General features: G+C 36.3%; 1 protein-coding gene across 1 annotated transcript in view; it reads right to left on the bottom strand.

The window, feature by feature from the left end:
• Positions 1 to 14,268, bottom strand: part of ADGRV1 (adhesion G protein-coupled receptor V1) — a 358,311-nt gene that overhangs the window by 121,578 nt on the left and 222,465 nt on the right. Inside the window, exon 88 of the mRNA XM_059836928.1 lies at positions 5,412 to 5,569. Within this exon, the coding sequence (XP_059692911.1) occupies positions 5,412 to 5,569 (158 nt within the window). The remainder of the gene's footprint in view (positions 1 to 5,411; positions 5,570 to 14,268) is intronic.

Below are 14,268 nucleotides of genomic sequence, written 5' to 3'. Positions count from 1 at the left end.
AATGCAATCAATGAATCATAACAAAACCACTGAATCCTGACTGGGAATGTTAAATGTGCAGAATTTAACAGTACCATATGCTAGATACAAGACAGCTGGTAGATCCATGTCCATGAAATTGAACTGGAAAAAAATGTTCATTGAGTGCTTGTAGAAATAGGAAGTAAAAAATGTGTCAAAATATTTTGTTCATTTATATAATTTGATCTGCTGACCCTTGTGGCAAGGAAAATTTCAAAATTAAAGTATTCTTTCTAAAAGAAAAACACATATTCCATTACGTATAACAAATACATTACAGCTTCAAAATCATAAAAGACTGGCCTCTCTAACCTTTGCACTAAATCTCAGGGTTTGGGCAAACTTTCATATACAACTTAAAGACACCTTGTTTTACAATAAAAGGGAAAAAAAGTGCATTTTATCATAGCTTATGCTATTACTGTTATGCAGGGAACATGGCAAATCCCAGAAAAGTAGCAAATCAACAGAACAAAGAAAAATTTTAGCCTACTTATTTCCACATAAAATTATTTAAATGCACAGTTGCAAAATATTAAATGAGTGCTAAAATTACAACTGTGCAGTCACAACTCATGGATGTGAGCTTGTTTCTGCAAATTTCTTTTAAGGACAAAAGCTAATTTAGACATGTGAAGCATAGTGCAAACAATCTAAATTACACAAATGAAGAGAATACTTTTATGTTATTACCTTATTCAAATCTTAGTTCTTTATTTCAGCTTCTAATTATACTTGTGCATTTTGTCCTAAGAGAATTTGCAAAAATATCTTGAAGGCAAAGATTTTTTTTTCTCCTAATCATAAAAAAGAAATGCTCCTGGAGCATTATGAAGACTGAAATATCCTGTGTGCATCCTGAATACTGTGAAAGCCTACTGTCTTAGTAGGTGCAGGCAGACAATTTAGCATGTTCTGTTGTGACTAGGAATTGCATACTGCTAAAACATTAAACATATTCGGAGACTGGAACTAGATGATCTTTAAAGTCCCTTCCAACCCAACCAATTCTATGATTTCATATTAAAGAAATTTCTATGAAGGAAGATGAAAGTAGGTAGTTAGAATTTTACAACTAAATCCCAAGATACTCTTCATGAAGTTCTATTTTGACAACATTTGAAGTTTTAATCTTTGCATTAATTCTGGCACTTTTGCAATTATGATATCTGGTTCAGGTAAGTTGTACTGCATATTTATGAGCAGGGCATGCCAGTGAAAATTATGTCAGCTCAAGATTCATTCAATAAATGAAGCTTAGCTATTTACAATTATCGGGGGGGGAACAATCAAGTTGTTCTCTTACATTTTTAAATCTTTTTGTGAAATTAGGAAAGGTTAGCAAACAGAAAACATAACAATTTATATTGGATTACTGTACTGTTACTATTCATTTTCTGTATTTGCATATTAGGATCTCTGTCACTAGTGGGTTTTCAGGGCTCCATCCTCAGCCCTGTGCTTTTCAACATCTTCATAAATGACTTAGACACAGGACTGCAAGGGACACTAAGCAAGGTCACAGATGATACAAATGTGGGACGATCTGTTGAGTCTCAAAGGCAGGGAGGCCCCTGCAGAGAAACCTCAGTAAATCACAGGAGTGGACACAGGAATGGGCAATCACCAACCATATGAAGTTCAGTAAAGGAAAGTGCCATAGTCTGCACCTGGAGTGGGGCAACTCTGGATGGATGGACAGACAGGGGAATGAGATGCTGGAAAGCATGCCATGGAAAGGGACCTGGGGTCTTGGTCAAATACAAACTGAATTATCAGTCACCAATGCCCTGGCAGCCAGGAGGGCCAACTGTGTCCTGTGATGCAAACTTAAATATTAGTTAGCCCAAAGGCTATTTATCCAATGAATGCTCTGACTTGGCTCCTGTCAAGGCTAACTTTTGAGAAGTGAATTTCTATATATAGGAGGACAGTCAGCCAACAGAACATGTTTGCTGAAAGGCTGGCAAACAGAACGAGTACAAAGTGAGGACTCTTTTTAAGCAAACTCAATGCGTACCTCTGAATGACTACAGAGATAGAGCTAGCATTCCTTGAAAATCATCTTACCCAGTTTTTTCAACCTTTCACACTTTTCTTTCTAATATTCACTTTTGAGAAGTAAAAGCTGATTGGTCTAAGAGACAACTAATTCTTGATTCTCCCACTGCCCTTTCTTGAGCCCTCTACTGTTGAGGAAAATTCCCTGAGCTAAGTAAACTATATCAGTCACCATGCAAACCAACATGCCCAGTAACAGAAATTCTGAAACAGTAAAAAAGAGCATGAGAGGGCAAACTCACATATTTGCTGCTGCAGACAGGGTAATGAGAAGTGAGCACGTTGCTCAAATTAAGATTTGGCTAACCTATTTACTTGTGTTTATTCTACACTAAAACCTTGATTTAATCATAATCTTTTACAGTAATAACCTAGCCACAAGTAAAGAGTATAAACACCTTCTAGGAAGATCACAGACCACTGCCAAAGGAATTGACACCAATTACTAAAAGAGATTTTACCTGGGCTAGCTGTCTATACCATAGCTGGGCCATGGTATTTTCTTGAAAATACCACAATAGGGTATGAGAGGGGAGAATTTACTTAAGCGTACCCAGGAAAAATATAGAGGACTAGGAAGAATATATGCATGGCAGGAGGTAAAATTTAAAAAGGGCATTGTATAAATAAAAGTAATACACCCTCCAATTATACTCTATAGTTTTCCAATATAATATTTATCTGTCTAGAAACAGATCATCTTTGCAGCTATCAAATGCTTTCTTTTAGACATGTATGGTGAAACCCAGCATTTTGCTGGGTTTTACCATACATGCCTAAAAGCCAGTTATTCTGCTCTCAGGAAAGAAAAGGTACACAGGAGTCTCCTTTAGTGTGGGTAGTAACAAACTCTACTCCTAGGACAGGAAAAAATAGTAAACCACCATGCTAATACCTAAGTTCAGCAAGATGTTTTACAGAATTTACAGAATTTATTCCAATAGCTGTAGAAGAATAACAAGATGACTGTCTATAATGGAGTGAATGTATTAGCAGAAAAGGGAAGAGCAACTGATGTCTTCTGTCCTGAATTCTCTAAGGCCTTTGACAAAGACAAACTGTTGCTTGGTGGCTCCACCTTTCCTCTGGTTTTGGATGAAACAGAGAGATGGCATATTCATATTTTATGGCATATTCATTGCCATAAGAAAACAGAAAAAATACTGTATGTCTGTGCAAGTTAAGTTAAGGAGGCAACATTGCCAAAGACTTTCCTAACACATAGTTTCTTGTAAGCCAGAACTTGGTGCAAGTATAATCCAAGACCTCTTCTATGTTTCAAAAGTAAAATATCATCATGAAACTGACTATAGAAAAATTTACTGACATGAAAAATGTTGTTTCCCAAAGCAGCCATTTATGTGGCTACAATAACAGGAGCAGGAGCAGCTCCCAGGAATTTCGTAAGATAGAGTGCGCTGAGTGAATGTCAAGATTCAAGATTTATGATACTAGGCCTTACCACTGCAAACTGCCTTTGACTACTTCTTACAAGCACAATATACCCAGATTACATTAAAAACTGCATAAATATACTATCAACATCTTTAATTTCAGAAGACAAATATTCAGTCAAAAAACACAGAGACCCTAATCAACAGTTAGTACTGTGTTATATAGTTATAGGCAATGTTACAAACTACAGAAATCACCATATTTTCTCTCTAGAAGCTTAAATCATAAACACAGCTACATGGAATCCCCTTATACAATTACAGCCACCATAAATTGCAGGAGACAGTATGTTTTCCTCTCTAAAACAGTCCCTCTCCAACCTGCTCTCACTGTCATCGTGTTCAGCATTTCATTTGTGCTTACAATAGCTCTTTGGTAGCAAAACAGCATTTTGCCTTACAGGTGCACAAGTAGTAAAAGTTACAATTGACTTAAAAGAAAAAAAAAAAGAAGAAGAAGGAAGGGATCTTACTGAACTTTTCTATTTCTGATTTTTTTTTCTTCTCTTCTGAGACTGGCATTCTCCACCCTATTTTCTAGATTCTATTGAAGAAAGAAAACACCCTGAATTCTATACTAAATCAAAGGTTTTTTTCAATCCTACTATTTCATATCTTCATGTCATGCAATTATAATTTCTATTAGTACTTTCTGCCATTTTGCATGACAACTTTATTTATGGTATTAGTTCAATATTCCATTTGCTTTTTCCTTTAGTTTAACTGCTCTGAGACAAGACTTGACCCTCGACATATTATTAGGAATATCCTTAGAGATACCCAAACAAAGTTAATTATAAATAAATTAACTGAAAGACTGACAAGAAGAGCCAGCTCTGTGCATTTATATCAGAGGGAAATGAAAGAGTTCAACTAAAGTCTTGGATATCATCAGACCTTATCTGAATTCATACAGATCTCAGTCAAGCTAACATTGTGTCATTAAAAAGGACACAAATATTTGCAAAAGTGTCCAGATTATAAATACTTAATATTAATGATAATTTTCTGAAGAAAGGAATATATCTCTGTACCCCAAATATCAAAAATTATTTGCATTAGGTTTTAAAGCTCATTTTCTTTTTACAAAAAATACCGTGAAGAGAATAGAAACATTCTAAGCTTCCCACAGAGTATCCTATTATTATTACAGTATTGGTCTAAACTGTCACAACTTTATTTTGGGAACATTGTAGTTGAAATTGTTCTGATAGAGGAGGCTGACTGAAACTTCCTGTTTGGTACAAGACAGATTTTTCCTTTCAAGTACATTTCAGTTGCAAGTAGCATAGGAAATACCAAAACAGAGGCATTAGCTCCAAATAGCCGAGGGCACAGAGTACCCTGTGTTTGGCTTCACAGATACAAAATACACTGCAAAACAGAAATGATCAAAGATGCGCCCATCACCTGGGATTGAGCAGGAGGGACAGCCTGTATTCATAGGTGATCATACTCTGCAAATGGGTAATCATTGCACCTGAGCAGCCCCAGCCCTCCCTAGGACAGGATGTTCAGTACCTCCAGCCAAAATCTAGCATGGGGACACAGTGCTCCAAGCAGGGCAGTGCTTAGTTTTATTTCTGTTCTTCTCTTTAGGTAGACTAAACTTAGTCACAAAGCCAGTGATACTAATTTCTTGTTCTAGGTTTTTACATATTTTTAACCCTCTCAGACAGTTAAGCATCTGCATAGCTTTGATCATCAAAGTACTTTCATAGACATCAAAGAGACATTAGCAGGCATAATCCTAAAGTAAGTGCATAGGTATCTACTGAACCATGGTTTCAGGTGGGGTTCTCTGAACTGGCAAGAACAGTCCCTACCATTAAAAAGTATATTAAAAAGTATAACTTGTTTGCTGACAAATCATACCTGCTGCATTTGTTCTTCCTCTGAAAATATCATCATATGCCTTCCATTGAGGAGTCACCTGATAGGTGTGGATGAACACCACAAAAACCACCACGAGGCACATTAATGGCACCAGAGCAGCGGTGAAGAGAGCAGCATAGGCATTTGGAATGAAACACCTGATGGAAAAAAGTGGAAAAAAATGCTGTTGATAAACATAAGAGACACCTTGAAAGGCCATAAATAAAAGACAGAAACAAATATTTTTGAAAAAGGATGTGCTTTACAAACCACAAATTCTTTAACTCTGTTCCCAGAGTAACCTTGATAGGTTCCTTTGTGTTCTGCTGGTTCTTATCTCATCATTATATCTTAAGAAGTAAAGCTTTCGCTCTTCCAGTATGCATGTTATATTTAGCTTAACCAACTTTGAAAAAAATTAAACTTGAAATGAAAAATATTGTATTTTAACAAACTGCATGCTTCTATATTCATTTAAAGTGCTCATTCTTAGTCACTAATTTCTAAAAGGACATAATGCAATTTTCTATATTTAGCTCCTGAAAGCACAAATTAAGTTTTGAAAAACATATTTTTCAAATAAATTAACAAGTCCGAAAGACAACATAACTATTCCTTCTCTAGTCATTTGCGCACAGAAGCCAAATGCTCACTCCCTCCCCCTTTCTTTTCCCCCAGTTGTTCAGTCTCTCCTTGCCCTTTTCATTTATTTAAGTTATAATTATTTTTAAAGATGTGTCAAGAATATGAATTATCCCTGAAAGAGTAAAATTATGCATATAGGATAATGGCTTGAACAAAAAGGAGATGGCAGTTAAAGAGAGCTCTCAGAGGTATGAGAGATCAGGGTTTTCTGTGGTCTCTCCCTGGAGACCAGTATGGGCTTTACAGCCACTGACCCACTCTACAGATGACGCACAACAGAGCAGCCCAAGGGACAGCGCAGGAGTCAGTATGTCTAGAGATTATGTGATCACTGCTATCCCTGTTAAGAGGGTGTAATTTACAGCCCTTCTGTTTCTCAGATCAGCTCGTCTAAGTAACCTTAGCTTAATTGATGCTGATATATGTCTGAGAGAGGCCTAGGTACATGTTTCACTGGCATACCTGGTTGAATAAAACTTCTGGGCTTGCTTAGGTGTACCTTCATATACTACCATAAAGTCAAGATTCCATCCTGTGCTGTATCTTTCAGAACAGCAGTCCTGCATACTCAGTGAATCCCAAAAATAATTTCCAGCACAATCTAGATACCTTTCACAGCTCTCTGCAGAATGTAGAGGCTTGGTCAGACACCAAGCTTAGATATCATCTGATAACATAACTGAACAAGTAGGCATTGGGGAAAGTAGGAACTCTGCATTGCAATTCAAAGTGTTTGTTCCTTTTCTCATAGAAGAGATACTTCATTTGCTCATCTTGGTGGCCTTCACTGGACTTTGTATAGTCTGTCCATGTTCCTTTTGTACAGTCTGTCCATGTTCCTACTTAGAAGTCCAGAACTGAACCCAGCACTCCAGGTGTGACTTCATGAGTGCTGAGTAGAGGGCAAGGCCCTTGACCTGCTCTCAACATGGTTGAGATGGGACACAACATCCCATCCATTTATTCTTTGTAATTTTTATTATTTCTTAGGTATGAAAGTTATTTTTTTCCTCCAAATGCATTCTTGAGTTGGCACAATTAGCACTAAGAAATGAAATCACATTACCACAACCTATGCTGCTTTTAATGATTTTACTGAAGACAAGAATCTTAGCACAAGAATAATCCTCTTTAAAATCATATTTATGTTCTCAAATCTGTATTTTTTTCAACTTGATGAATTTTTGTATTTCAAAGATAATACACACTCCAAAAACCTACCAGAGTTTTTTGAAACTTTATTGTGAACACTCCTGTATATTCAGTTAAAAAAAACTGTATAAAAATGAAAACCTACAAAGATGGATCACTTTTACAAATAACCTTAGGTACTTGCTCTAAAAAATATACTGGAAAGTTATGTAAAGAAATACACAAAGCCATATTAATCTTCAAAGCTTACTTGAATTTTTTTCTTGAAGCAATGATGTGCAAGTCAATGACAACCACATAATCCTGTAAGATTTATTCATATATAGTCATATATGTGATGACATATGTTGACAGATATATTTTATTATAGAAATCATATGGGATAACATTATAGGGACCAGCTGCAATTATTTATTGTTATATATGAAATAATTATTTATTAATACTGGGGACACAACTATTATTCCATTACTGTGACACATTTGTTGCATGGAACTCCTGTGTATTGCATATTCCTAGCACTGGGTAGAACTACGAGAAAAATACCCCAAAATTCAGCTTAGTTGATGTTTCAGAACACAACTGCTCTACTTTAAAAGGCCTAGAAAGACTGATGTAGAAGCTTGGAAAAACTACATTATTATAAACCTTATTTGTCTGATGATGAGCATTATTTCCTGCAGTATAACTTTCGAGCAAGTTTTTTTTTTTTTTTTAAGGCCCTAGATTTCTGTATTTTATTTGTTTTGAATTTGAGTGATAGCAACAACACAACAACTAAACAACAAACCAACCAACCAACCAACCAACAAACCAAGCCAATCAACCAACCAAAAAATAAATCTATCCAGTGAAATACTGCCTTCTGCAAGAGAGACAAAAAACAACAAACCAACCAAAAAAAGAAAGATCAACAGAAAACCAGCACTCCAGCACTTTTAGCTTCTTCAGTTCTTATTTTATTATAGAGATACCATGACTTCCTAGTAACACTTCCTTTTATCAAAATGTAGGGTTTTTTTCCCTCATCCTTTTGAGAATTTTTGATCCCAGCTTAGGTCTCTTCAAGCATTGGAATGACAGCTATTTAACTTTGTCCCAAGCTGCCACAAGTCTTGCCCTTCTTGACTATTGTTATCTGAGTGGAGGGCTTAACTTTGGTTCTGGACTGACCACTTTGTTTTGATCATTGACTTTGTTGATGTCTAATTTTGTTTTGATTGCTATAAATGTCTCTGTTAACTTTGTGTGAGGAATTAAAGAACAAAATTTCATGTGTCAAAACACTATCCTTATGAGAAAAGCCATCAACAGGAACTTGAGATAAGTACTGTTTTATAGAAAGCTGCTACTAAAAACTGACGGAACATTTAACTGGCCCCCATAATTGCTTGTATTTTCAGTTTATCAATTTTTGTGATTTGCTTGTGTTTTAATTGACAGGAACTTGTTGGGAGACTGAATATTAGTAAGATTACATAAGAAAAAACACTGAATGTTTTGTTACTTTTATTTTTGCTGAGTTTGTCTTTTACTAAAAAAATAAATGGTCAGGGAAAAGCTTTTACTTTTATCTCATGCATGTGTTCTTTTATTTCAACTAGTTGAGAATCAGAAAATTCTACCAAATTTGGCATGAGAGTTGGTTCAAGAATTTATGCATATTGGAATCATGCAAACATGTATTAACCTTCCAAGTTCTGCCCCAGAAGGCTTTTATTTATCATGACTTGGCACAATTTTTCAGAAACATCAGAAGAATTAATAGGTAACCCAAACAATCTTAACAAAACAAAAGAAAATATGACATGGGAAATAATTGAGTCCCCATCCTAAATTAGAATGCTGGACAGCCATGGACTAAAATTAGCTCACGGATAAAATTCAGAAAAGCCTATTACCGCCTATCAAGACCTGTAATTGTTTTTGAAAATACTTGTATTCTCACATCAATATGCCAGATCTACTGCTAGGTTTTCTAGCATGTGTTCTGGAACATTATTTTAACCTCACCTCACTTCTTTTATCTATTCCAATCAATGCAGTAACTATAGTACACTGTCAACCACACATGCTTCCAACTTGTGGGTGCAATTTCCTGTACAGTAATTGAAAAGGAAGGTAATGAGACCAATTTTCCCACTGAAAATAAAATTAAAAAAAGGAAAAAAAAAGAGAGAAAAAAACAACCAAATTTGAAATGGAATTAATTTCACTTATGACCCCATCAACAGTAGCCACAGCTTTTGTTTAGTGTCAAAATTAAATCACAACAGAGCTTTAATCTATCCTCTGGAGAGCTGAGTATGGGCTCAATTTGAAGATATGTTTGTCTGAAAACCTTTTTATATAAGAACCTTTTTTTTATATGGGAACTTTTTGTGTTTTGTATTGTGTACTAAAACTTAATTTCTCATGGTGTGCAGAATTATCCAGTGGGACAGGAATGTGAGTCCCTTCCAAGTCAGAATATTCTGTAATTCTGCCATTATCTACAAAATTTCTGCAACAATATGTTGATGAGGTTGAGAAAGAACCCTATTTTGAAGCCTTTAAAGTATGTGAAGACACATTCTCAACACAACCTTGGCACTTGTTTCAGTGTGCAAAGGTAATCATCAATTGTGCTGCGAGACCTGGTCATCCCCTTGAGTCTTGGCTGACTGAGAAAATACATGTCATAATATGTAACATGTGTATTTGTTTGGGATACCCCTGTATAGAATTCAAAAATCAACACTTGCCGTGTAATTCTATAGCTATTTTCAAACCCCAAATGTACCTGATAGACACCTTAAGTTGCAAGACAAGCCACTGCAGTACATCACTTGGATTCGTCTGGAGATATTCTGATGAAAAGTGGCTGACCCTAACTCCGCATGCTGGTCTAAGGTGCAGGATCGTAGTCCCATCCATTTGCCCAAATTGTGTCTTTCACTATTCATCAGCAGGAAGGACATGACAAGAACTTAATTCTCCTGAACAAAGCTAAGAATGGATCAGTAGTATATATGCCCCAGATAAAGGGGGACAAAAGAGAAATTTTTACACAGCATCAGTGGGTCCTAGGAAATGTTATGTGGCAGATACATGCGTTCAGTAACGGACCAGATATGAGTCAGAGATCTTAACTTGCAATTCTAACAAGTATCAAAAACGGCTTTACAAAGTCACTTGGCATCAGATATGTTACTATTAAAGGAACAAGGGGTATAGGGAATGTTAAATCTTATTGAAACTGAATGCACTGTTGCCATTTGCAATATCATCAATCGAAAAAGCCTGAGCCATAGAAATGGCTAATCAGACATCAGAACTTTTTCAAGCACTCTAACCCTAAGAATGGCTTCAGGAAATTAGCCCCAGTTACCTGGCTAAGATCCATATTCTAATAGCTGGGACTCAGAAATTGGGAGTTGTATCTACTGAGAATTGGGTTGATGATTGCAATTGGATTTGTATATTTAATTATTGGAATAGCTGTTGTACATTTTGTGATTACTGGCATTATTATTTCTGTTGCTTCTGTCTTCTCTCCTTTGTCTTTTCTACGTATGCACCACCCCTCTGGAAAACCCACAAACTGAGGAAAAGTCCCTGGAAGACAGTATTTGAGGCATGGGGTGGTGTGGGGGCTTAAAAAATGCAGTCACTAAGCCCAGGACACTATCTCCATAAAATAAGCCATGACAATGAAATTTGACATAAGCACAGAAGGCAAAACAGGAAGACATGAATACCAGGCCTAATGAAGGTGAAAATCTGAAGTCTTTAGAGAGACAATCTCTCTCTAAAGACTGGGATAAGACAGAAGAATTCTAAAACAACTCATCAAAAAAGATTTCCTTTTTGCAGTTTCTTTTGAAAATGGCAAATTGTGTTCCAATACAATAGCCACAGAGGTATCCAAAGCATTACTTTTCCCTGCCCCAAGCCTTCAGAAAGCAACCTTTTTTTTCAGATGTGCTCTGAGTAATAACATCATGCAAATAGTAGCATTGAGTAATCATTCTGTTATTTATACTTACCGTATATTAAGCATAGGCTAAAGAGGTTAAAATTTCCAATTTGCATCACAGAAAGAAAACTTTGTGACATAAAATAATTTTTACAAGGCTTTTGAGAACGCTAGTGCAACGTCAAAAAGTACGATAAAGGGATTACAGCTATGAGGAAAGTACTTAGTCAGGTTTCTATGGATGCATTTGTATAAAAGTATAGCTTAAAACAACATTTTGCAATCAAATGTTGGTCCAAGTTGCTACAACGTGTCAATGTGTCTACTTAGGGAAGGGGAAAGGAAAACTAGAATCTGACTTGGTGGGGAACACCCACTAGAATAGATCTAAGGATCTTTGATCAAGAATGGATCCTCTTCCTACCCAAAATTCCTAAGTCTGTTTTGCATCACTCCAATACATTGTTTTGATACTTCTATAACAATGACAAAGCAGAGGCTCTAAGAGGTCATTATGGATGATTCTAGATAAGATTTGACTCCTCCTATCCTCTATAGACTGTAAACACTTCTCAAACCCTTCTCCAAACCTTAGAGCTTTCTGGTGGATTCCCTTTGGCAGGATTTCAGGTACTCTCCGAGCTTCTCTATCGCTCCCCTCCTCAGCAAGACAGGCAGGAAGGTGGGACAGCAAATAAGATTGAAAAATCCTCACGGGTCAGATAAATACAGCTTAATAAAGCAAAGAACAAGGTTGCATGTGGAAGAAAAAGGAAAAGAAAAGACTTGTGGTCTACTTCCCATCAGCAGATGATGTACAGTCACTTCCCAGGAAACAGGACTTGACTATGTGTAGCATTTGCTCCATAAGAAAAACATCATAACAAAAAATGTGTCCCCTTCCTCCTCCTTTCTCTTAGGTTTTACATCTGAGCAGACAGGATATATCATGGAATATCCCTTGGGTCAGCTTGTGTCAGCTGTCCTGGCCATGTCCCCTCCTAAGACCTTGCTCACCCCCAGCCAGAAAACTCCAGGTACACTAGAAAAAGTCATAATAGTATCATGTACTGCATTTACATAATGACATGCATTAAAAGGAAGGCTATGGATATCTTGATCAAAATATGACTAAAAGGCCACGTAACTGAAGCTGAGCACTAACAGTCAGATGCATTCTGCATTTCTCACATCTCATTATTCAACAACCCAAGATATTATATAATGAATAACCTTGGCAAATTTTAGAAGAAAAAGTGACATCTTGAGTAAATTGAACACTGTAAGGCAAACACCATGGTATTGTGACTCAGGAAGACACAATATGCCCTCTTTCATGACTCAGTGTTTCAGTATGAGTGCACTTAGCTAGAACTTCTGAATGGGATGACTTTTCTACAGGACTAAGCAGGAAAGAATGATTTTGCATTGGTCAGCAAAAACTACAGCTGCATCACAATACTCTACACTTGGCAGGCTAGAGAAGTTGTTCAAGCAGTGGAGGCTGACTGAAATGTGTTCTGGGCTTATATTTTGATTACATTCCAATATGCAAGGGTTTCTTTCAGCAAGAAGTTCCTCTCAGGAAATAGATTTCTTTTTTGTATACTCAGCAACAAGACAGTAGAGGAGTGAGCTATCTGATTTATATTTGCATGAGGTAACTCCAAAAAATGATCTGATAGGGAGGTGAAAGCAGCACTGGTTTATGACTGAATCGAACATGATGTGGGAGTTTTCAAAGAGGCACGACACACTGACACTGCCTCGACTGGATATGGTTGCCACAGGCTTTCTTACATTTCTTGGAAAATCCCTGACACTTCCTTTTCTTAAAAAAATTATTTGCAAACAAACAGAATGTTTATCCAATGTTTGTCAAATTATATGGACTGTATCAAATTTTAAACTGCAGTCTGATTTTCCTAATTGGAGCTGCAGTACAGTATTATAATGAGTTCAAATCCCAGATTAATTAGAAAAAAAATCTTAGAAATGTATTTGTTACACACTGGAAATTTCTAATGAGACAATTTAAGAATTTTAAGTGCTATTTGTATATGTATGTGCTCTTCTGAGAAATTGTTTCCTCATCTCTTTCCATAAAATTCTAGGCAGCTGTGAGAAGTGGGTCCAAAACATAAGGAATTGGATTCTAAAATCTGACTCTACTGGAATTAGGAGTTGCATGAAGTTTAGAAAAAAATAAAACTTGGTACTGTAATAGAGCTACATTTTATGAAGAAGAAAAGTTTTCTAATATTAGTGGGTTCCAGTCATTCCCAGGAATGGCCTACTGTGTGTAAAGCAACTCTGAAATTTAAGGTGACAAAGAGAAAAGTTGCAAATATTGTATGTATCTGAAGCTATTTAAATATCAGTTCCTGTTGCTTCTAGTCCTGAAAAAAAAACTTTTTTTTTTGCAATTTACACAGTGAATTTGTTAAAAATAAGTAGGTTTTCTATCAGCCAGACAAGACATTTAGGAAAGCTATGAAAAAGTAGGTAAAAGAAATTAGAATTTGAACAAAACATACCAAGCATTTTAAAGGCTTTCTCAGACTTTTGTTCTTTTTAACCTAAACAATACAGTGTTCACTGAATTTCTGTCATAAGCTCATGTTGGTGCTGTTACTGACAAGCACAGTACACTAATACAAATAAATGTTCTTGATGATTAATTAGCGAACTACAGCAACCCCTTCCTGATATTAGCAAGGGTTTTTAAAACCTTGTCTCAATTCTTACCATCAAAAAAATGCAGCTACAGAACCTCCATCTCTGGAGGTTTTTTCCAATGTGTAGAGTTACGTATGTTAAGTGTTTTCATAGTGCTTTTTTTTCCCCTGCTTTGCAAACAGACATATCTCTCAGTACAGCGTGTTCAGGATACAGCACGGGGCGGAAACTTGTGGTGTTTCTGCTCTGGAGGAAGTACCAGTTTGCTTGCTCATAACCAGCCTCAAATATTTAAATTTGTAAGCCTGCAGAGTGCAGAGGCTGTACCCCCTTGTTACAGTTTGCTCCTGGACCTGCCAGCTCTTTTTTAAGGTGATTTTCCAAAGCTGTACTTTGTTAGCCACATTGTTGTGCTGTAGGAAT

The sequence above is a fragment of the Haemorhous mexicanus genome, chromosome Z, assembly GCF_027477595.1.
Source record: "Haemorhous mexicanus isolate bHaeMex1 chromosome Z, bHaeMex1.pri, whole genome shotgun sequence".
NCBI lineage: Eukaryota > Metazoa > Chordata > Aves > Passeriformes > Fringillidae > Haemorhous > Haemorhous mexicanus.
This window is presented reverse-complemented; position numbering and strand designations above follow the sequence as displayed.